Below are 24,300 nucleotides of genomic sequence, written 5' to 3' on the forward strand. Positions count from 1 at the left end.
CATAGTGATGACTCTCTGGCTTTTTTGGAAAGCAAAATTATAGAGCACAGACAGCGATACCAGGCACTGTTTCCTGATGTTAAGCTACCACCAAAACACCATTATTTGGAGCACTATCCACAGATGATTAGGTTTTTTGGTCCAGTTGTTTGGCTGTGGACAATGCGTTTCGAGGCCAAACACAGCTTTTTCAAGCAGGTCATCAGACACACAAGCTGCTTTAAGAATGTGCCTCTCTCCTTAGCCTCAAAGCATCAGATGATAATAGCTTACCATCTAAGCTCCCCATCTCTTGGCAAGTCTGAACTAGAGGTCTCGGCTGTATCAACTTTTCCAGTGGATTTGCTTAAAGAGGAGATGGCTAGAGTCATTAGGCAAACATTCCCTGACATTCTAGAGATAAACCTTGCACAGTGTGTGACAATAAAGGGCAGAACTTATAGGAAGGGAATGGTACTGGCCCACAGGGCAGCTGGTGGGTTGCCAGAATTCTGTGAAATAAACCACATCTGCATTGTAAACCAGAGCATATTCTACATTGTCAGAGAGCTTGGTGGCTGGTACAGGGAGCACTACAGAGTTTTTGAGCTCAACCCAGTATCTGCAAGAATATTCACTCTTGTTTCACTCCGTGAACTCCTTGACACTTATCCACTGGTTGACTACAAGATCGGATCAGTCCGCATGGTGACTTTAAAAAGGCATATAGAAATAAAAGGTGTGCAAATATTTGTAATGAGTTCAGTCACATGTATTTCACTAGATACATTCTATCTTTTTTTTTTTTTTTGTATATCTGACCTTTTATAACCGACTGATATGTATGGATAACTGTATGAAGACTAAACTGAAATTATTCTTTCTGGGTGTCTGATGTATTTTTTTTTTTTTGTCTACAGAATAGCTGCTTGAAATGGGGACCCCTGTGATCCTAAAGATCATCTTGACTGATGGAACCTGTCAAAGGCTCACTCTCTCCATTGGACCACCTGAATCAATTGAGGATCTCATTGTTGAAGTCAAGAGACAGTGTGGTCTTCAGGGCAATTTCAGACTTCAGTTTATGGATTCCTTGTTTGGGAATGAGTTCCTTAATCTTACCTCAGTTTCAGAAGTGGCAGACAGAGGGACTCTTAAAGTTATTGACATGTCAAGACCCACCACTATGCAGCATGAGGATTATATCATTCTTGATCCTGTCCAGGACTCCGAAGCCCTCAGCTGTTCCTCTGTTAACGATTCTTCGTACCTGTCTGGTGGATCTGTGGACACGGATGTGTTGTCATCAAGTGAGTCAACAAGCTCACGATCTTCTTGGCCTGCTGTCTTTTATGTGCCCAAGTTTTCGTATGATGCTGAATTACAACTTCAGCAGGCAAAAATTGCGTACAATCAGAATGGAACTGCACTTATTCCAGATCCCAAGTTGAAGTCAGCCATCCTTGACGGTTTGGTGCAGGAAATTGTGAAGTATAAAGTGTATGTCAGTGATAAAGAAATGGATCAAGTAGCTCAGAGTCTGATCAAGAAGCATCCCTGTCTAACTGAGACAGGCTCCAACACTGGATTTGGAGGATGGAAGACCAGTTTAAAATATAAACTCTCAAACTATCGCACCCAGCTACGAAAACTGGGCTGCCCAGAGGTGACCGTAAACTCTCTAAAGAACAAACCTGTTGGAAGATGCAGTGCAGCCTTTGGTGTCAAAAAAGCAAAGAGGGGAGAAGTTAACTTTTGCCCAACATACCCACCAGAAGAAACTGAGGAGAGCCTAGAGGCAATGCGGAAAACTTTACTCTTGGACATAAAGAAGAAGAACAACAGAGAGTTGTTGAAATTCAAGATGGAAAAGACTTTTGCCTACAGAAGACATGAAGTTGTTCGTGATGCACCAATGGTAGAAGCTTTCATGGCAAGATGGCCTGCTCTATTTGATGTCCATGAGGTAAAGTTTGACTCATACCGGGAGTTCTTGGAAGAGGTGTTAAGCTAAAATACTTTAGGCACATTTAACCGCCCATTTCTTCAGCATTGGTGATTGTGGCCTTCTTCCTGGTGTTAAACATTTGAAGCTCACTCTTTTGTGCTGATGTTTTCAGATCAATGCTGAGTTTAAAAGAATTACCACAATCCCCCTTCAATCAAAGTTCCTGTCTCAGATGGATCTCCACTTAGACAACCTGGTGAAGCTGTTCAAAAGAAGAGGAGGACAGCTTGGACAAAGACTGAAAAAAATTGTGGCACAAATGGATAATGTAAGTGATAAAGCCTTAACACAACTATGACCCCTTTTGGACAAAACTTTTAATTGTGGAAAATTGTAAATGTTTTCCAATGATAAATGCTCTCATCTTGTACTACTTGTACATCTGCTTGTTTTTGTTTTAATCTTTACTTTGTCAACTTTATTAGTATGTGTGCCTTTACTTTGAAAGCATTCATGTAAAGTACAGTACTAAAACCTAAAATCAATGAGAAGGGCTGACTGAAGATACTAATCACACAAATTTAATTTCAGTGTGAAGATGTTGATGCTGGACGTGAGTGTGTCATTAAGGGAGTGTGTATCTACATGGGTGAAGATCCTGACAACCTTATCCGGGAGTATGTGGTAAGTACTTGGGGTATTTTATTTTATTTTATTTTATTTTATTGTTTTGGGGGGGGGGGTTGACTTTCACCAGTACATCATATTGCTCACTTGCCATGGATTGAGTAACATGACTTCTTTTATTTTATTTATTTATGTATTTTTTACAGGACATGGATGAAGACGCCATCAATGAGGCCATTGAAGACACCACTGTTGGAATTTATCTTCTTAAAGAACAAGCTTCAGCAGATGAACAAGAAGACATTGGAGTTGTCCTTGAAGGCATCAGGGTGGTGAAGAATTTGGATAATGTAGCATTTGCTGTGGTAATGCTATTTGGACTCATGTATGCACTAAACCTTGCCTACCCTGCTGACCTCCGCTACACCTTTGAGGTTTTCCAGAAGGTTTTCATGGAACTGGATGGAGCTAAACTCTCCAACAAAGTTCTTGCTCTCAAAAACCGTCTGTTTCATTGAAGAGTCAAAGACTGCACTTCAGCAATTCTTTACTGAACACAAAACGAAAAACTGCAATGTTATACTGCTGATACTGTTTGTTTGGGGTTTTTTTTGTTGTTGTTGTTTTTTCTCATGTGACTGCACTTCAAGGTGACACTTTTTTTTTCTTTTGGTGGTATTGTATATCTTATCCTTAATAGCAGCTTGCTGCCTCTTAGAGTTTTGGAAGACCAATCTAAGCTGAAATTGTTCTATATATGTACAGACTTGATCATTCAAAGCAGCTTGCTGGTTTCTGTCTCTTAAACTCCAGGTAACAGGAGTTGTAGAAATGTTAAATGCAAAAAAAAGTTATATTTGTGTAAGCCTGTTTGTTCATGGATGCTTTTTGATTCTTTTTCCAAGTAGGCTTAATTTAGTTTCAAACTTTAATTGTGAAATTAAATACAAATATGTGTAAGATGACAGGATCATTAATAAGCACTTATTTGTAGCTTTCTTGTATTGCTGCTAAGGTCAGTTTTGAGGGGAAATATTTACAAATGTTTTAAATCTTTCTTTCAGTTATATCTGCAGGCAATCTCTAAAACTGTGTAACAAGTTTATATGCTTGCTGTTTTCACTGCTGTTAAAATAAAGGTGAACTTTTCAGCACTCACATTTTTTTTTGCCTTTTTTGTCAATAACATTTAGTTTATATTTACATTATTATATTGTACATAGGCAAGAAACCAAGGACTGAATTTTTATGAAGTTGACTTAAAATAATTAAGTAGGATTTAAAGCCACAATTTGTGTTGCAGGAACATAATTATAATGCCTTTATGTTACACAATTTCATTAAGTACCACTGACAATCAAAAATACGTTGGTGTTAAACTTTAAAATGTATCAACATTACGTAATACATTGATATTTTGGTAACAGATAAACAGTATGTACATCGAACATGATTTTTTTTTAAAAATCTGATGTGAATGAAATACTTTGGCTTTACAAGTAATTATTACTTGTTGGAAAGTGGAAAATTAAGTCAGTCATACTTATTCATATTATGTGGGACCGATGTACACAATAAAATCAAGTAAATTGAAAGAACTTTTTTTTTCAGTGTAGGGAGCCTAAAACTGACATCAAACAACAACAATACAAGACACAAAAAACCAGGTAGAAGTCCCGGGACCATGACATGCAGGTGGTTACATATGGTTAAAATGATTCAAATGCAGTAAGTATGCACGTTTCTCATATCAGTATAGTCCATAACTGGATTATTGTCTGTAGCCCACATGATTAAACACTTTAGTTACATAAAACATGTGAGTTTAGATTTTATCTACTGTATAGCCTGTATAGTAAATTAATATGTAGCCCAATAAGTATAAAATCCAGAAAGCTACACAACATGGGGCGGTTCACAGGTCTAACTTGAGTTTCACACAGTTTTTATTAGAACACAATCAAATTGTTAAATGCTTAAAGTACACAAAATGTCAGAAATCTGCACCGTCGTGAACAGAAATTTAAAGCTAATTTTTCGTGATTTGTTGATTAACCCTCCGAGGTCTAAATCCCACGTTGTGCACATCAACATCACAGATTTGTACAAATAAAGTTTATAACAAAGACATGTTAAATATTAAGCTCTGGAAACAGCTTGGTTGTTGTTGTTTGGAACATGTTGTTTTGTTGCCATAGCGATGCCTCCAGGGAAAAATTAGGGAGCAGAGCAAGAATGAGACCATATTAGTGGATATATGTTTGATAACTTTGCCTAACAACCATAAAGAAATGTTTTATATTTTGTGTGTTATTGAGCTTTAATCCTGCATGAAGGCCAAGATGAATCTCTTAGAGTAGAACTTTACAGGAACTATTAGAATAAATAAAAATAATAACACATTGACTGCTTTAGTCTTTTAGATTCACTTCTGTCTGTTTTTTTTGTCTCCATTTAAAAGATATCAAACTCTGAGCAAACAACTTGATGTAAAAAGAATCTCTGCACATTCCGCAGTCTTTGCTGCTAAAGTGACATCACAGCATTTAAGCATGTTTTGAATGAAAACATCAGCATATGAACACAAAACTGAAGAGACACTGCAACCGTATGAAAGCAGACCACTATTTAGTGACATTTCGACGTTTCCCTGAGGATTAACTGCTCTGTAATTTACCAAGAACTAAAGTAAGCTCAAATTTCAGTTTATAAACTTAAGATCATTTACTTAAATATATAAAGCCGGATTTTCCTGCTTGCCAGGACAGTATTTATGTACTTTACATTGTGCAAGACTAGACTATATTTTCCATCATAGAGAGGATGATGTGGATCTATTATTCAGGAAAACAAATGAAGACTTAACTATTTGTCAGCTGATGTAATATTTGACAAATTATACATAAATTAGAAAATGTTCTTAATCATATCTGAGTGACAGAAGCTCTTTTTAACACGATTATTTCTGAGATTATTTTGTTCATTTAGGAAAATAGAGAAGACTTTTGTTCTCAAACAAACTATTAGAATTTCTGAGAAACTGAGGCTGCGTCCACATGTACACGGCTGTTTTTGAAAGCGCAGCTTTGTCTCTGCATTTGGGCCTTTCGTCCACACCTAAACAGCAGATTGAGTCACTGAAAGGTGAGATTTTTAAAAACTCCTGCCAGGGTGGAGATGTTTGAAAACGACGTTTTTGTGTTTAGGTGTGGACGAGGAAAACGGACATTTACTCAGGCAATGTCAAAAGTGTGCGCCGCTGTTGACGCTGTGGCCACGTTAGTGTTTACATGAGATCAATTTCTACAATGGCGGATGTAGACAACATACTGTGTCTGTTAATCTTAGTATCTGCAGTTTTTACACGCTTACATATACACACACAGTTACTGTGCCTCCATTTAGAAACACAGAGGCATCAGAGTGCGCATCAGACGTGGATTCTACATTCAACACAGTCGGTTTGGAATAAATGTCATTTAAAAAAATGACATTTATGTACGCTATATGCATTTTGTCCATTCCAAAGTTGTGAGTCTGTTCCAGCCAAAATGCTGTCTTTAGTTATTAACATTTGAAACGATGAAGGCAAGTGAAAGTAACACAAAATTAGCTGCTTTTCCAGAAAAAGACAAAAACTTTTCAGAAGTACGTAAGGTTTTGTGAGGTTTTCCCACCCAGGCTTCTAGACTTCTGATTGGCCAACATTTCTACACGGTTAAGATTTGGCGTGTTCTTGACAGCGTTTCACTTTGTTTTTAGCGTTTACATGTGGAAGGAGATATTTTTTCAAAACTGCACATGTGGACTGGATTTTTTTTAAACGAAAAAGGAAAACGTGCGTTTTCAAACATAGGCGTGTACGTTCGGACGCAGCCTAAAGTCATCACAAAAAAAGCAAATTCTCTGAACATTCTGAGTTGAGGTTTACTGATCATTGTTGTTTTGTGTTCCTTGTAGTCAAAATGAGTGGAAGAGGAGATGGATCACAAAATAACCGTAATGGTAAGCACATGTGCTCAGTCTTGAAATTGATGAAAAACAGATTTTCAGCAGATAGTTATGAATGCTAATTAAAAGATTAAATGATCTTGCAGGCCGACAGGTTAACCCACAAAGGTTTTCAAGTGGAGATCAGGAACATGCTAACCGACCAGCTAACCAACCAGCTAACCAACCAGCTAACGAAGATATTGGTGGACTCCGGGGCTTCGTGGTCGATCGTTATCGTGCTCTCCGTGATATTTGTCGGAGGCTGGATGCGCTAATAGCTTCAGTATTGAATCAATATGACGATTACCTTTACGATGACTATGTCAATTACAACAATGTCAACATTCAAAATAATAATGTGAGGGACAATAATGCCAATGCTGACAACAATGAACAGCATGAGGATCATAATGCTGTTGTTGTCGGTGGCATTGAAAATGAGGATTCTGATGAGGCATTTGAAGACTGTGAGGATGTTCACCAGTACATCCCAGAAGAGGACCCTCAGCCAGGTGTTTCCAGGAGGAGGTCTAGAGAGATGGATGAAGAAGATGTGGAACCAAACAAAAGAATCAGATGGAGCGAGGAGTTTTCTGATGATGACTCTGACTTCTTCTCTGCTTGCGACACTGATAGCGAGGGCTGTCCTCATGTTGGTAATATTGCCGATGAGGACATCAATCAGCAGGTAACAGAAGAAGAAGCACAGCCTGGTGGATCCACGAAAAGGTCCAGAGAGGAAGATGTTGACGAAGAAGGTCGTAATAGCAAAAAATCCAGGCTTGCACACTCTGATTCGGGGACCAGCTCAACTGTGTACGACCACTCTGAGAGCAGCAGTGATGAACTTTTTGAAGATGCGCACGAAGAGCTTGACAACCATGAAGCTGGAGGCTCGAGGAAGCGTTCCCGAGAGGATTTTGAGGAAGAAGAGGAATACTTGCCTGTGTGCAAATTTCGGAGGTGTTCAACTGAGTCCACCAGCAGCAGTGATGAAGACTAAGACTATTTCGACGGGTTTCTTCAGTATCCTTTTAGTAGGCTGATGGGCTACTCAGGTGACCCTGAATCCTCCATGCTGCAATAAGCTGGGCATACACTGTGCTGCGATTTTTTTCAGTCGCGTTATTCAGCTCCTGCTCAAACTTTACGATTGACTCGCAGGGGTGAGAAGTTTGTGCCGTGGCTTGTGTCCAGATGACACGCCGCACCGCCGTTCTACTCCGTCTTTTCACTCTCATTTCTGCGTTTGCGCGTGCGCATTGTGAGACGCTGTGACACCCTCGGGACGACCGACAGGATTTCAAACAGGTTTGATTTTCTTACGAGCAAACGATTGATGATCGGGAGCTGGTCGTGAGGCGTTAATCGCTTCTCGTTACCCCATGTAGACGATGCACGACACACGATCAAGGCCAAACTCGGGACGACCCCCAAAACGGTCGCACGACTGAAAAATCGGCTCAAAATGGGCCAAAAATTGCACAGTGTATGCCCAGCATTAGGCTGCCGGGGGATTCCCGTGATCCACTGGGTGCTTCTTCTTCGCCCACTATGTTTAATAGGCCTCTCTGCACTGAATGGTACTTGTTATTAACCTCTGGTTCTCTTCCACAGCATGTCTTTATCCTGTTTTACTTGCCCCTCCCCAACCGGTCGCAGCAGATGGCCGCCCCTCCCTGAGCCTGGTTCTGCTGGAGGTTTCTTCCTGTTAAAAGGGAGTTTTTCCTTCCCACTGTCGCCAAAGTGCTTGCTCATAGGGGGTCATATGATTGTTGGGGTTTTCTTTGTAAGTATACCTTACAATATAAAGCGCCTTGAGGTGACTTTTGCTGTCATTTGGCGCTATATAAATAAAATTGTAAAGTGCTTTGAGTGGTCCCGAAAAGCGCTATATAAATGCAATCCATCATTATTATTATTATTATTAAAATTGAATTAAAAATTGAATAGATGTCACTGTGATGATTTCTTCCCTCCATAGAAAGCTTAGACCCAAATGCAGATTCAATGCACATGGTTAAACTATTTATGAGACTTTGTTTAAAGCGAGGGAATGGAGAACGTGGCTCGAGCTAGGAGTGTCAGCAGAGAGCAGGAACCAGAGGAAAAGCTATCGAGAGACTGAACACCTGGCTCCTGATGGGAACAATCCAACGGGAATTCTGCAACAGAGGGAGAAGAAGTTGAAGTTGAAAGATTTACGCTGTGTCACATGAAAATATTCCTTTGCAGCATTTGATTGAAAATAATTACTTTGATTCCATCACATCTTAAATGAATAGTGCTGGACGGGTAAGGGAGTTTGAGGGTAGGATGAGTATGTTGGCAGAGGAGACCTAAACACAGGGAAAACAAGGTTAAACACAGGGAAGGAGCAAGCCAGAACTGGAGCAGAGGTGAAGCCTAGTTACCACTGGAGATGGCAGAACAAACTGGCGAGGAGTAGCAGGCAGCGCTGGTTTAAGAAGCCCTCCTGCTGATTGTTTGCAGATGAGGCCCAGGTGAGATGCTGGAAACTCCACCTCTGAAGTGTGGACACAGTATCCCGATTCCACGTGGAAAAGCCCCTCAGACACTTCCATGGTGCATGAGAAGAAGGATGAGAAAGCATTCATTGTCCATCCATCCGTCCGTCAGCGTAATGCCTGAAGGTTTATTCAGATGTAAATATATTACATTTTTAAATAAAGATCATCAGTGTTTTTAATGACACTGCATTTCATTCACGTGTCTCTATTGGACAGTGTTGTAGAAGTCACAGAAGACAGGAATCAGTTCCAGCTTGGCCTGACGTTTGATCACTAGTGTCCTGTTTCGTATTTGAGAAAAGAGACATACGACTGAAGGTCCATAGTGCGTCAAAACAATGATTTTATTAAAACACATATATGTGGTGAAGATGGGCTCTGCAAAACATCAGCCTCGATCTCCCCAGAACAGTACACGGGTGTGATATTTATACATATGATGACAAGTAATATGCGTCACCGCAGATGCATGTTCCAGTAACTCCAGCCTGGACATATTCTAAAAAAGAACAGTTACTTCCTCTCCCACCCACCAGATGCTTCCTGTTATTCCACTCTCTGGGCTTATCAGAACTAAACTGTCACGTATGCAGGTAAACAACTTTTGGAGTCAGTTTCTAAATACTGTATATTCAGGCAAACTGTGTGTCTGTGTTAACCTTAGTGCATGACCTCCCTCTGCGTCATCTGTTACCAGGCAAACTTCAATGCAGCAAGCTGCTGAATGCACACACACAGGCCTATACAACATGTATCATATGTGGTAAATTGTACTGTAAGCATGTAGGCAACCTTTCAATAGCTGTGCTTTGCTCCATAGATCAGTCGAACTCGCGTCGGCTGTAGCTTCAAACCATTAATTAACTTGACCGAGCTTCAACTCTTTAATAAGCACAAAAAGGCAATATGTGTGTATATAAGATTATTATGTAATTATACTAACACCTGAAATACAGACTTTAATATAACATCAACAGTTTCAATAAATGTTTCAATGAAATGATAATGATAAATCATAAATGATGCAACAGTAATAATAATGATTATGAATAGTAACAGTAAAATAATATTTCATCCCGACACTAGTGATGTGCGATACCACTGATTTCCTTTCCGATCCGATACCAAGTAAAATTCAGGGTGGTATCGACGGTACTGATCCGATACTTTGTACAAAAACTTTACTCTTTTATTGTATCTCAAATTATAGCGTCATAATCATTACAGGACATCAGATTACTTGTTCTTATCACTTAATAATGCAGAATTCATCATATAGAAATACAAAACCTGAAGTTGTGCGCTATTTGAACACCTTGCCTGCCTGCAGCACTAAAGGACTCCGTGAGAGACGTCTGTCTCGCCCTAGCAGCACCTGTCCTTCTCCTCCTCTTCAGTTCGCCTCAACATACGCTCGTCATATTCTGTGATATGATTTACTCTGAGGTGTTTGACAAGGTTGGTGGTGTTGCCACAACACCTCACTTTCTTGCCACATGTATCGCAAACCACGTCTCGGCTGTTTGTGGATGTAAAATACGTGCACACATGACTCCAGTTACGCTCAGCCATTGTTGTGAGTGCGCACGCCAGAGGCTGCCACACATTTATACAGCCGTATTTCACACATGACTATAAAAGGCGGACGAGGGAGTAGTTCTTTCCAATGTAGACAATCCGAATGATAGTTTCTTTCCACTGTGTTCCTGTTTATGAAAAACTACAATTTTACCCAAAATGATTAAAATATCGATATTTTAATGTGGAAACCTTCTGTTTCCACATCTGGACTTTCTGTTGCTGCTGTGAAACTTTCTTTGAAGTGGCTCATCAAAGTTGTAATTGATAATCAATTCCCGCACAATGTGAGAATCCAATCAATTTGCTTATCAGGGGAAAGGTGTGATTTTTTTTAGGACACAGGAGCCTAACATTAACCGGTTTAATCTTAGCTTATTTCCATAAGAAGAAAAACATAGTGAGAAAGAGATCACCAAAATATACATGTACAAATGTGAAATGGTCATATGTAGTGTGAAAGAGCTATTTGACATCTTTAACCTCCTAGGACCTGCCGTCCACATATGTGGACATCGCATTTTGGTTTATTTAGACCAAAATACTCAATTTTGCTCTACAAGGGCCTGATATCCATTTACGGGGACATTATACTGCTACAGTTCTATCAAAATGTTAAATCAATATCTTCACATGTGGCTTCGATTTTCCATAAAAACAAAAATAAGGTAAAAAAAATAATAATCAGGTAATTCTTTGTTTTTACATTCATTGGACCCAATCAGCCCAAATATCAAAGACAAATTAAAAATGCATGCTGTGGAAGAGTTTGGGTCTTAGGAGGTGTTGTGGAAATTTTAATTACCAAAGCCTGCAGACACGATGAGTTGTAACAACACCTTTATTTCAGCTATCTTATGCATAAGGAGGGACGTCAGTCAGGGGGCACTGAAAGTCGTCTCTGACAATGAACAGTTCAGGTCCCTTTTATACACAGTCGCAGAACAAAAGGCTTTTACAGTTGCAGTTCACACCTTGGCTCTAAACAGAAAGACTCTCTATCACCTGTGTGAATCTCCCCCACTCTGGGGTCAAAGCCTTCCTGTGTGAGCTTCCGTATCCTGGGAGACATTCACCAGTTTCTCACCGTCTGTTTCCCAGCGTGAATGAGGTGTGAACCAGGCATACTAAACTAAGTAACATGAAAGCATTTCATCAAGACAATACATTAAAGAGAGATCCCACAACCCATACTAAACTAAGTAACATGAAAGCAAGACAATACATTAAAGGACAATACACTAAAGAGAAATCCCACAACAGAGGTTAAATTCAAAGTAATGTATAAATCCACTTCCATAAAACATGAAAAGGCGGAGCAGCGATGCCCATCTCAGCCAGTGTATGATGGTGGGGCAAGATGGCAGCTTCCACAACATGACGCCAGCTCCTATGTATTTTTAGTAGATAAATGATACGTTTATGACAATGTATCAATTTGTTGGAAGATGTAATTACACCTTAATTATGTAATTAGAAGCAAAAATGATTTTTTTTTTAATCAAATCACCTCAAAAAATTACTGTACTTACTTTCTAATTGATTCTTTACCTCTAAAAGGGGTGGCTGTGGCTCAGGAGGTGGAGCAGCTCATCTACTAATCAGATGGTTTTTGGGTGGATCCCTGGCTGCTCCAGACTGCATGCTAACTGTCCTTGGGCAAGACATTAACCCCAAGTCACTCTCTGATGCATTCATCAGAGTGTGAATGTGTGTGAATGTTAGATAGAAAGCACAGAAAAAGGGCTTCTATGAACAGGTGTGAATGAGGCAACCTGTATAGAGCGCTTTGAATGTTCAGGTAGAGTAGAAAAGCACTGTAAAAATTTCTCTGTGTTGATTTCTTTTAGTTGGATCACTTGTGCCTGAAGATGAGCCTGCATGGCTTGTTCTCGTGACTCTGAAGGATATCACAGAACTCGTCGTGTCCCCTGTGCATAGTGATGACTCTCTGGCTTTTTTGGAAAGCAAAATTATAGAGCACAGACAGCGATACCAGGCACTGTTTCCTGATGTTAAGCTACCACCAAAACACCATTATTTGGAGCACTATCCACAGATGATTAGGTTTTTTGGTCCAGTTGTTTGGCTGTGGACAATGCGTTTCGAGGCCAAACACAGCTTTTTCAAGCATGTCATCAGACACACAAGCTGCTTTAAGAATGTGCCTCTCTCCTTAGCCTCAAAGCATCAGATGATAATAGCTTACCATCTAAGCTCCCCATCTCTTGGCAAGTCTGAACTAGAGGTCTCGGCTGTATCAACTTTTCCAGTGGATTTGCTTAAAGAGGAGATGGCTAGAGTCATTAGGCAAACATTCCCTGACATTCTAGAGATAAACCTTGCACAGTGTGTGACAATAAAGGGCAGAACTTATAGGAAGGGAATGGTACTGGCCCACAGGGCAGCTGGTGGGTTGCCAGAATTCTGTGAAATAAACCACATCTGCATTGTAAACCAGAGCATATTCTACATTGTCAGAGAGCTTGGTGGCTGGTACAGGGAGCACTACAGAGTTTTTGAGCTCAACCCAGTATCTGCAAGAATATTCACTCTTGTTTCACTCCGTGAACTCCTTGACACTTATCCACTGGTTGACTACAAGATCGGATCAGTCCGCATGGTGACTTTAAAAAGGCATATAGAAATAAAAGGTGTGCAAATATTTGTAATGAGTTCAGTCACATGTATTTCACTAGATACATTCTATCTTTTTTTTTTTTTTTGTATATCTGACCTTTTATAACCGACTGATATGTATGGATAACTGTATGAAGACTAAACTGAAATTATTCTTTCTGGGTGTCTGATGTATTTTTTTTTTTTGTCTACAGAATAGCTGCTTGAAATGGGGACCCCTGTGATCCTAAAGATCATCTTGACTGATGGAACCTGTCAAAGGCTCACTCTCTCCATTGGACCACCTGAATCAATTGAGGATCTCATTGTTGCAGTCAAGAGACAGTGTGGTCTTCAGGGCAATTTCAGACTTCAGTTTATGGATTCCTTGTTTGGGAATGAGTTCCTTAATCTTACCTCAGTTTCAGAAGTGGCAGACAGAGGGACTCTTAAAGTTATTGACATGTCAAGACCCACCACTATGCAGCATGAGGATTATATCATTCTTGATCCTGTCCAGGACTCCGAAGCCCTCAGCTGTTCCTCTGTTAACGATTCTTCGTACCTGTCTGGTGGATCTGTGGACACGGATGTGTTGTCATCAAGTGAGTCAACAAGCTGACGATCTTCTTGGCCTGCTGTCTTTTATGTGCCCAAGTTTTCGTATGATGCTGAATTACAACTTCAGCAGGCAAAAATTGCGTACAATCAGAATGGAACTGCACTTATTCCAGATCCCAAGTTGAAGTCAGCCATCCTTGACGGTTTGGTGCAGGAAATTGTGAAGTATAAAGTGTATGTCAGTGATAAAGAAATGGATCAAGTAGTTCAGAGTCTGATCAAGAAGCATCCCTGTCTAACTGAGACAATTCAATTCAATTCAATTCAATTTTATTTATATAGCGCCAAATCACAACAAAAGTCGCCTCAAGGCGCTTCATAGATACAGAGAAAAACCCAACAATCATATGACCCCCTATGAGCAAGCACTTTGGCGACAGTGGGAAGGAAAAACTCCCTTTTAACAGGAAGAAACCTCCGGCAGAACCAGGCTCAGGGAGGGGCGGCCATCTGCTGCGACTGGTTGGGGTGAGAGAAGGAAGACAGGATAAAAGACATGCTGTGGAAGAGAGACAGAGGTTAATAACAGATATGATTCAATGCAGAGAGGTCTATTAATACATAGTGAGTGAGAAAGGTGACTGGAAAGGAAAAACTCAATGCATCATGGGAATCCCCCGGCAGCCTACGTCTATTGCAGCATAACTAAGGGAGGATTCAGGGTCACCTGGTCCAGCCCTAACTATATGCTTTAGCAAAAAGGAAAGTTTTAAGCCTAAACTTAAAAGTAGAGATAGTGTCTGTCTCCCGAATCCAAACTGGAAGCTGGTTCCACAGAAGAGGGGCCTGAAAACTGAAGGCTCTGCCTCCCATTCTACTTTTAAATACTCTAGGAACAACAAGTAGGCCTGCAGAGCGAGAGCGAAGTGCTCTAATAGGGTGATATGGTACTACAAGGTCATTAAGATAAGATGGGGCCTGATTATTTAAGACCTTGTATGTGAGGAGCAGGATTTTGAATTCAATTCTGGACTTAACAGGAAGCCAATGAAGGGAAGCCAAAACAGGAGAAATATGCTCTCTCCTTCTAGTCCCTGTCAGTACTCTTGCTGCAGCATTTTGGATTAGCTGAAGGCTTTTCAGTGAGTTTTTTGGACATCCTGATAATAAGGAATTACAGTCGTCCAGCCTGGAAGTAATAAATGCATGAACTAGTTTTTCAGCGTCACTCTGAGACAGGATATTTCTAATTTTAGAGATGTTGCGCAAATGGAAGAAAGCAGTCTTACATATTTGTTTAATATGTGCGTTGAAGGACATGTCCTGGTCAAAAATGACTCCAAGGTTCCTCACAGCGTTACTGGAGGCCAAGGTAATGCCATCCAGAGTAAGAATCTGGTTAGATACCATATTTCTAAGATTTTCAGGGCCGAGTACAATAACCTCAGTTTTATCTGAATTAAGAAGCAGAAAGTTAGCGGCCATCCAGGTCTTTATGTCTTTAAGACATTCCTGCAGTTTAACTAATTGGTGTGTGTTATCTGGCTTCATGGACAGATAGAGCTGGGTGTCATCTGCATAGCAGTGAAAATGTATGCTATGTCTTCTAATGATGCTGCCTAAGGGAAGCATGTATAATGTAAACAGAATTGGTCCTAGCACTGAACCCTGTGGAACTCCATAATTAACCTCAGTGTGTGAAGAGGACTCTCCATTTACATGCACAAATTGGAGTCTATTAGATAGATATGATACAAACCACTGCAGCGCAGTACCTGTAATACCTACAGCATGTTCTAATCGCTCTAATAGGATATTATGGTCAACAGTATCGAACGCTGCACTGAGGTCTAGCAGGACAAGCACAGAGATGAGTCCACTGTCAGAGGCCATAAGAAGATCATTTGTAACCTTCACTAAAGCTGTTTCTGTGCTGTGATGAGCTCTGAAACCTGACTGAAACTCTTCAAATAAACCATTCCTCTGCAGATGATCTGTTAGCTGTTTGACAACTACTCTTTCAAGGATTTTTGATATGAAAGGAAGGTTGGAGACTGGCCTATAATTAGCTAAGACTGCTGGGTCTAGAGATGGCTTTTTGAGTAAAGGTTTAACTACAGCCAGCTTGAAGGCCTGTGGTACATAGCCGATTATTAGAGATAGGTTGATCATATTTAAGATCGAAGAATTAATTAATGGCAGGACTTCTTTGAGCAGTTTTGTAGGAATGGGGTGTAAAAGACACGTTGATGGTTTGGAGGAAGTAATAATTGAAGTTAACTCAGAAAGATCAATTGGAGAAAAAGAGTCTAACTTAACATCAATGGTACTAAGAGTAGCTGTAGATAATATTACATCTGTGGGATGATTACTGGTAATTTTTTCTCTAATGATAAAAATTTTATTTGTGAAGAAGTTCATGAAGTCATTACTAGTTAACGTTAAAGGGATGGTTGGCTCAACAGAGCTCTGACTGTTTGTCAGCCTGGCTACAGCCACCAAGAGATCGAGACGAGAAGGAGCATCAGACAGGCTCCAACACTGGATTTGGAGGATGGAAGACCAGTTTAAAATATAAACTCTCAAACTATCGCACCCAGCTACGAAAACTGGGCTGCCCAGAGGTGACCGTAAACTCTCTAAAGAACAAACCTGTTGGAAGATGCAGTGCAGCCTTTGGTGTCAAAAAAGCAAAGAGGGGAGAAGTTAACTTTTGCCCAACATACCCACCAGAAGAAACTGAGGAGAGCCTAGAGGCAATGCGGAAAACTTTACTCTTGGACATAAAGAAGAAGAACAACAGAGAGTTGTTGAAATTCAAGATGGAAAAGACTTTTGCCTACAGAAGACATGAAGTTGTTCGTGATGCACCAATGGTAGAAGCTTTCATGGCAAGATGGCCTGCTCTATTTGATGTCCATGAGGTAAAGTTTGACTCATACCGGGAGTTCTTGGAAGAGGTGTTAAGCTAAAATACTTTAGGCACATTTAACCGCCCATTTCTTCAGCATTGGTGATTGTGGCCTTCTTCCTGGTGTTAAACATTTGAAGCTCACTCTTTTGTGCTGATGTTTTCAGATCAATGCTGAGTTTAAAAGAATTACCACAATCCCCCTTCAATCAAAGTTCCTGTCTCAGATGGATCTCCACTTAGACAACCTGGTGAAGCTGTTCAAAAGAAGAGGAGGACAGCTTGGACAAAGACTGAAAAAAATTGTGGCACAAATGGATAATGTAAGTGATAAAGCCTTAACACAACTATGACCCCTTTTGGACAAAACTTTTAATTGTGGAAAATTGTAAATGTTTTCCAATGATAAATGCTCTCATCTTGTACTACTTGTACATCTGCTTGTTTTTGTTTTAATCTTTACTTTGTCAACTTTATTAGTATGTGTGCCTTTACTTTGAAAGCATTCATGTAAAGTACAGTACTAAAACCTAAAATCAATGAGAAGGGCTGACTGAAGATACTAATCACACAAATTTAATTTCAGTGTGAAGATGTTGATGCTGGACGTGAGTGTGTCATTAAGGGAGTGTGTATCTACATGGGTGAAGATCCTGACAACCTTATCCGGGAGTATGTGGTAAGTACTTGGGGTATTTTATTTTATTTTATTTTATTTTATTGTTTTGGGGGGGGGTTGACTTTCACCAGTACATCATATTGCTCACTTGCCATGGATTGAGTAACATGACTTCTTTTATTTTATTTATTTATGTATTTTTTACAGGACATGGATGAAGACGCCATCAATGAGGCCATCGAAGACACCACTGTTGGAATTTATCTTCTTAAAGAACAAGCTTCAGCAGATGAACAAGAAGACATTGGAGTTGTCCTTGAAGGCATCAGGGTGGTGAAGAATTTGGATAATGTAGCATTTGCTGTGGTAATGCTATTTGGACTCATGTATGCACTAAACCTTGCCTACCCTGCTGACCTCCGCTACACCTTTGAGGTTTTCCAGAAGGTTTTCATGGAACTGGATGGAGCTAAACTCTCCAACAAAGTTCTTGCTCTCAAAAACCGTCTGTTTCATTGAAGAGTCAAAGACTGCACTTCAGCAATTCTTTACTGAACACAAAACGAAAAACTGCAATGTTATACTGCTGATACTGTTTGTTTGGGGTTTTTTTTGTTGTTGTTGTTTTTTCTCATGTGACTGCACTTCAAGGTGACACTTTTTTTTTCTTTTGGTGGTATTGTATATCTTATCCTTAATAGCAGCTTGCTGCCTCTTAGAGTTTTGGAAGACCAATCTAAGCTGAAATTGTTCTATATATGTACAGACTTGATCATTCAAAGCAGCTTGCTGGTTTCTGTCTCTTAAACTCCAGGTAACAGGAGTTGTAGAAATGTTAAATGCAAAAAAAAGTTATATTTGTGTAAGCCTGTTTGTTCATGGATGCTTTTTGATTCTTTTTCCAAGTAGGCTTAATTTAGTTTCAAACTTTAATTGTGAAATTAAATACAAATATGTGTAAGATGACAGGATCATTAAGAAGCACTTATTTGTAGCTTTCTTGTATTGCTGCTAAGGTCAGTTTTGAGGGGAAATATTTACAAATGTTTTAAATCTTTCTTTCAGTTATATCTGCAGGCAATCTCTAAAACTGTGTAACAAGTTTATATGCTTGCTGTTTTCACTGCTGTTAAAATAAAGGTGAACTTTTCAGCACTCACATTTTTTTTTGCCTTTTTTGTCAATAACATTTAGTTTATATTTACATTATTATATTGTACATAGGCAAGAAACCAAGGACTGAATTTTTATGAAGTTGACTTAAAATAATTAAGTAGGATTTAAAGCCACAATTTGTGTTGCAGGAACATAATTATAATGCCTTTATGTTACACAATTTCATTAAGTACCACTGACAATCAAAAATACGTTGGTGTTAAACTTTAAAATGTATCAACATTACGTAATACATTGATATTTTGGTAACAGATAAACAGTATGTACATCGAACATGATTTTTTTTTAAAAAATCTGATGTGAATGAAATACTTTGGCTTTACAAGTAATTATTACTTGTTGGAAAGTGGAAAATTAAGTCAGTCATACTTATTCATATTATGTGGGACCGATGTACACAATAAAATCAAGTGAATTGAAAGAACTTTTTTTTTCAGTGTAGGGAGCCTAAAACTGACATCAAACAACAACAATACAAGACACAAAAAACCAGGTAGAAGTCCCGGGACCATGACATGCAGGTGGTTACATATGGTTAAAATGATTCAAATGCAGTAAGTATGCACGTTTCTCATATCAGTATAGTCCATAACTGGATTATTGTCTGTAGCCCACATGATTAAACACTTTAGTTACATAAAACATGTGAGTTTAGATTTTATCTACTGTATAGCCTGTATAGGAAATTAATATGTAGCCCAATAAGTATAAAATCCAGAAAGCTACACAACATGGGGCGGTTCACAGGTCTAACTTGAGTTTCACACAGTTTTTATTAGAACACAATCAAATTGTTAAATGCTTAAAGTACACAAAATGTCAGAAATCTGCACCGTCGTGAACAGAAATTTAAAGCTAATTTTTCGTGATTTGTTGATTAACCCTCCGAGGTCTAAATCCCACGTTGTGCACATCAACATCACAGATTTGTACAAATAAAGTTTATAACAAAGACATGTTAAATATTAAGCTCTGGAAACAGCTTGGTTGTTGTTGTTTGGAACATGTTGTTTTGTTGCCATAGCGATGCCTCCAGGGAAAAATTAGGGAGCAGAGCAAGAATGAGACCATATTAGTGGATATATGTTTGATAACTTTGCCTAACAACCATAAAGAAATGTTTTATATTTTGTGTGTTATTGAGCTTTAATCCTGCATGAAGGCCAAGATGAATCTCTTAGAGTAGAACTTTACAGGAACTATTAGAATAAATAAAAATAATAACACATTGACTGCTTTAGTCTTTTAGATTCACTTCTGTCTGTTTTTTTTGTCTCCATTTAAAAGATATCAAACTCTGAGCAAACAACTTGATGTAAAAAGAATCTCTGCACATTCCGCAGTCTTTGCTGCTAAAGTGACATCACAGCATTTAAGCATGTTTTGAATGAAAACATCAGCATATGAACACAAAACTGAAGAGACACTGCAACCGTATGAAAGCAGACCACTATTTAGTGACATTTCGACGTTTCCCTGAGGATTAACTGCTCTGTAATTTACCAAGAACTAAAGTAAGCTCAAATTTCAGTTTATAAACTTAAGATCATTTACTTAAATATATAAAGCCGGATTTTCCTGCTTGCCAGGACAGTATTTATGTACTTTACATTGTGCAAGACTAGACTATATTTTCCATCATAGAGAGGATGATGTGGATCTATTATTCAGGAAAACAAATGAAGACTTAACTATTTGTCAGCTGATGTAATATTTGACAAATTATACATAAATTAGAAAATGTTTTTAATCATATCTGAGTGACAGAAGCTCTTTTTAACACGATTATTTCTGAGATTATTTTGTTCATTTAGGAAAATAGAGAAGACTTTTGTTCTCAAACAAACTATTAGAATTTCTGAGAAACTGAGGCTGCGTCCACATGTACACGGCTGTTTTTGAAAGCGCAGCTTTGTCTCTGCATTTGGGCCTTTCGTCCACACCTAAACAGCAGATTGAGTCACTGAAAGGTGAGATTTTTAAAAACTCCTGCCAGGGTGGAGATTTTTGAAAACGACGTTTTTGTGTTTAGGTGTGGACGAGGAAAACGGACATTTACTCAGGCAATGTCAAAAGTGTGCGCCGCTGTTGACGCTGTGGCCACGTTAGTGTTTACATGAGATCAATTTCTACAATGGCGGATGTAGACAACATACTGTGTCTGTTAATCTTAGTATCTGCAGTTTTTACACACTTACATATACACACACAGTTACTGTGCCTCCATTTAGAAACACAGAGGCATCAGAGTGCGCATCAGACGTGGATTCTACATTCAACACAGTCGGTTTGGAATAAATGTCATTTTAAAAAATGACATTTATGTACGCTGTATGCATTTTGTCCATTCCAAAGTTGTGAGTCTGTTCCAGCCAAAATGCTGTCTTTAGTTATTAACATTTGAAACGATGAAGGCAAGTGAAAGTAACACAAAATTAGCTGCTTTTCCAGAAAAAGACAAAAACTTTTCAGAAGCACGTAAGGTTTTGTGAGGTTTTCCCACCCAGGCTTCTAGACTTCTGATTGGCCAACATTTCTACACGGTTAAGATTTGGCGTGTTCTTGACAGCGTTTCACTTTGTTTTTAGCATTTACATGTGGAAGGAGATATTTTTTCAAAACTGCACATGTGGACTGGATTTTTTTTAAACGAAAAAGGAAAACGTGCGTTTTCAAACATAGGCGTGTACGTTCGGACGCAGCCTAAAGTCATCACAAAAAAAGCAAATTCTCTGAACATTCTGAGTTGAGGTTTACTGATCATTGTTGTTTTGTGTTCCTTGTAGTCAAAATGAGTGGAAGAGGAGATGGATCACAAAATAACCGTAATGGTAAGCACATGTGCTCAGTCTTGAAATTGATGAAAAACAGATTTTCAGCAGATAGTTATGAATGCTAATTAAAAGATTAAATGATCTTGCAGGCCGACAGGTTAACCCACAAAGGTTTTCAAGTGGAGATCAGGAACATGCTAACCGACCAGCTAACCAACCAGCTAACCAACCAGCTAACGAAGATATTGGTGGACTCCGGGGCTTCGTGGTCGATCGTTATCGTGCTCTCCGTGATATTTGTCGGAGGCTGGATGCGCTAATAGCTTCAGTATTGAATCAATATGACGATTACCTTTACGATGACTATGTCAATTACAACAATGTCAACATTCAAAATAATAATGTGAGGGACAATAATGCCAATGCTGACAACAATGAACAGCATGAGGATCATAATGCTGTTGTTGTCGGTGGCATTGAAAATGAGGATTCTGATGAGGCATTTGAAGACTGTGAGGATGTTCACCAGTACATCCCAGAAGAGGACCCTCAGCCAGGTGTTTCCAGGAGGAGGTCTAGAGAGATGGATGAAGAAGATGTGGAACCAAACAAAAGAATCAGATGGAGCGAGGAGTTTTCTGATGATGACTCTGACTTCTTCTCTGCTTGCGACACTGATAGCGAGGGCTGTCCTCATGTTGGTAATATTGCCGATGAGGACATCAATCAGCAGGTAACAGAAGAAGAAGCACAGCCTGGTGGATCCACGAAAAGGTCCAGAGAGGAAGATGTTGACGAAGAAGGTCGTAATAGCAAAAAATCCAGGCTTGCACACTCTGATTCGGGGACCAGCTCAACTGTGTACGACCACTCTGAGAGCAGCAGTGATGAACTTTTTGAAGATGCGCACGAAGAGCTTGACAACCATGAAGCTGGAGGCTCGAGGAAGCGTTCCCGAGAGGATTTTGAGGAAGAAGAGGAATACTTGCCTGTGTGCAAATTTCGGAGGTGTTCAACTGAGTCCACCAGCAGCAGTGATGAAGACTAAGACTATTTCGACGGGTTTCTTCAGTATCCTTTTAGTAGGCTGATGGGCTACTCAGGTGACCCTGAATCCTCCATGCTGCAATAAGCTGGGCATACACTGTGCTGCGATTTTTTTCAGTCGCGTTATTCAGCTCCTGCTCAAACTTTACGATTGACTCGCAGGGGTGAGAAGTTTGTGCCGTGGCTTGTGTCCAGATGACACGCCGCACCGCCGTTCTACTCCGTCTTTTCACTCTCATTTCTGCGTTTGCGCGTGCGCAGTGTGAGACGCTGTGACACCCTCGGGACGACCGACAGGATTTCAAACAGGTTTGATTTTCTTACGAGCAAACGATTGATGATCGGGAGCTGGTCGTGAGGCGTTAATCGCTTCTCGTTACCCCATGTAGACGATGCACGACACACGATCAAGGCCAAACTCGGGACGACCCCCAAAACGGTCGCACGACTGAAAAATCGGCTCAAAATGGGCCAAAAATTGCACAGTGTATGCCCAGCACTAGGCTGCCGGGGGATTCCCGTGATCCACTGGGTGCTTCTTCTTCGCCCACTATGTTTAATAGGCCTCTCTGCACTGAATGGTACTTGTTATTAACCTCTGGTTCTCTTCCACAGCATGTCTTTATCCTGTTTTACTTGCCCCTCCCCAACCGGTCGCAGCAGATGGCCGCCCCTCCCTGAGCCTGGTTCTGCTGGAGGTTTCTTCCTGTTAAAAGGGAGTTTTTCCTTCCCACTGTCGCCAAAGTGCTTGCTCATAGGGGGTCATATGATTGTTGGGGTTTTCTTTGTAAGTATACCTTACAATATAAAGCGCCTTGAGGTGACTTTTGCTGTCATTTGGCGCTATATAAATAAAATTGTAAAGCGCTTTGAGTGGTCCCGAAAAGCGCTATATAAATGCAATCCATCATTATTATTATTATTATTAAAATTGAATTAAAAATTGAATAGATGTCACTGTGATGATTTCTTCCCTCCATAGAAAGCTTAGACCCAAATGCAGATTCAATGCACATGGTTAAACTATTTATGAGACTTTGTTTAAAGCGAGGGAATGGAGAACGTGGCTCGAGCTAGGAGTGTCAGCAGAGAGCAGGAACCAGAGGAAAAGCTATCGAGAGACTGAACACCTGGCTCCTGATGGGAACAATCCAACGGGAATTCTGCAACAGAGGGAGAAGAAGTTGAAGTTGAAAGATTTACGCTGTGTCACATGAAAATATTCCTTTGCAGCATTTGATTGAAAATAATTACTTTGATTCCATCACATCTTAAATGAATAGTGCTGGACGGGTAAGGGAGTTTGAGGGTAGGATGAGTATGTTGGCAGAGGAGACCTAAACACAGGGAAAACAAGGTTAAACACAGGGAAGGAGCAAGCCAGAACTGGAGCAGAGGTGAAGCCTAGTTACCACTGGAGATGGCAGAACAAACTGGCGAGGAGTAGCAGGCAGCGCTGGTTTAAGAAGCCCTCCTGCTGATTGTTTGCAGATGAGGCCCAGGTGAGATGCTGGAAACTCCACCTCTGAAGTGTGGACACAGTATCCCGATTCCAAGTGGAAAAGCCCCTCAGACACTTCCATGGTGCATGAGAAGAAGGATGAGAAAGCATTCATTGTCCATCCATCCGTCCGTCAGCGTAATGCCTGAAGGTTTATTCAGATGTAAATATATTACATTTTTAAATAAAGATCATCAGTGTTTTTAATGACACTGCATTTCATTCACGTGTCTCTATTGGACAGTGTTGTAGAAGTCACAGAAGACAGGAATCAGTTCCAGCTTGGCCTGACGTTTGATCACTAGTGTCCTGTTTCGTATTTGAGAAAAGAGACATACGACTGAAGGTCCATAGTGCGTCAAAACAATGATTTTATTAAAACACATATATGTGGTGAAGATGGGCTCTGCAAAACATCAGCCTCGATCTCCCCAGA

At 39.9% G+C, this 24,300-nt stretch overlaps 4 protein-coding genes and 2 long non-coding RNA genes across 8 annotated transcripts; 4 read left to right on the top strand and 2 right to left on the bottom strand.

Moving 5' to 3' along the window:
• Positions 1-1,363: 1,363 nt before the first annotated feature.
• LOC146384525 (uncharacterized) lies at positions 1,364-3,273 on the top strand. The gene is made up of 4 exons (XM_084932636.1): positions 1,364-1,945; positions 2,100-2,255; positions 2,519-2,611; positions 2,761-3,273. The coding sequence occupies exons 1-4, from the start codon at positions 1,499-1,501 to the stop codon at positions 3,070-3,072; spliced, it is 1,008 nt and encodes a 335-aa protein (XP_084788762.1). The 5' UTR covers positions 1,364-1,498; the 3' UTR covers positions 3,073-3,273.
• A 1,303-nt stretch (positions 3,274-4,576) lies between these two features.
• Positions 4,577-7,550, top strand: LOC146384526 (uncharacterized). 2 transcript variants are annotated; one of them, XM_084936507.1, is made up of 3 exons: positions 4,577-5,242; positions 6,515-6,559; positions 6,652-7,550. In XM_084936507.1, exons 2-3 carry the CDS (start codon positions 6,520-6,522, stop codon positions 7,548-7,550), a joined length of 939 nt encoding a protein of 312 aa, XP_084792633.1. In that variant the 5' UTR covers positions 4,577-5,242; positions 6,515-6,519. The 2 variants fall into 2 exon arrangements, with proteins under 2 accessions (XP_084792633.1, XP_084792631.1); XM_084936505.1 differs by lacking the exon at positions 4,577-5,242 and having other exon boundaries at positions 6,455-6,559.
• Positions 7,551-8,598: 1,048 nt separating this feature from the next.
• Positions 8,599-9,486, bottom strand: LOC146384527 (uncharacterized). The gene is made up of 3 exons (XR_014800879.1): positions 8,962-9,486; positions 8,804-8,886; positions 8,599-8,712 (listed from the first exon to the last, which is right to left on the bottom strand). It is a non-coding gene; the product is annotated as an uncharacterized LOC146384527 (long non-coding RNA).
• Positions 9,487-13,504: 4,018 nt separating this feature from the next.
• LOC146384528 (uncharacterized) lies at positions 13,505-18,086 on the top strand. The gene is made up of 6 exons (XM_084932491.1): positions 13,505-13,847; positions 13,917-14,138; positions 16,363-16,760; positions 16,915-17,070; positions 17,334-17,426; positions 17,574-18,086. The coding sequence occupies exons 1-6, from the start codon at positions 13,505-13,507 to the stop codon at positions 17,883-17,885; spliced, it is 1,524 nt and encodes a 507-aa protein (XP_084788617.1). The 3' UTR covers positions 17,886-18,086.
• A 1,304-nt stretch (positions 18,087-19,390) lies between these two features.
• Positions 19,391-22,888, top strand: LOC146384529 (uncharacterized). Of its 2 annotated transcripts, XM_084936509.1 has the most exons (3): positions 19,391-20,056; positions 21,329-21,373; positions 21,466-22,888. In XM_084936509.1, exons 2-3 carry the CDS (start codon positions 21,334-21,336, stop codon positions 22,362-22,364), a joined length of 939 nt encoding a protein of 312 aa, XP_084792635.1. In that variant the 5' UTR covers positions 19,391-20,056; positions 21,329-21,333; the 3' UTR covers positions 22,365-22,888. The 2 variants fall into 2 exon arrangements, with proteins under 2 accessions (XP_084792635.1, XP_084792634.1); XM_084936508.1 differs by lacking the exon at positions 19,391-20,056 and having other exon boundaries at positions 21,128-21,373.
• A 524-nt stretch (positions 22,889-23,412) lies between these two features.
• LOC146384530 (uncharacterized) lies at positions 23,413-24,300 on the bottom strand. Its single transcript, XR_014800880.1, has 3 exons — positions 23,776-24,300; positions 23,618-23,700; positions 23,413-23,526 (listed from the first exon to the last, which is right to left on the bottom strand). It is a non-coding gene; the product is annotated as an uncharacterized LOC146384530 (long non-coding RNA).

This window comes from Perissodus microlepis, chromosome 7, assembly GCF_051167445.1.
Source record: "Perissodus microlepis isolate ML-2025 ecotype Zambia chromosome 7, ASM5116744v1, whole genome shotgun sequence".
In the NCBI taxonomy this organism is placed as follows: Eukaryota; Metazoa; Chordata; class Actinopteri; order Cichliformes; family Cichlidae; genus Perissodus; species Perissodus microlepis.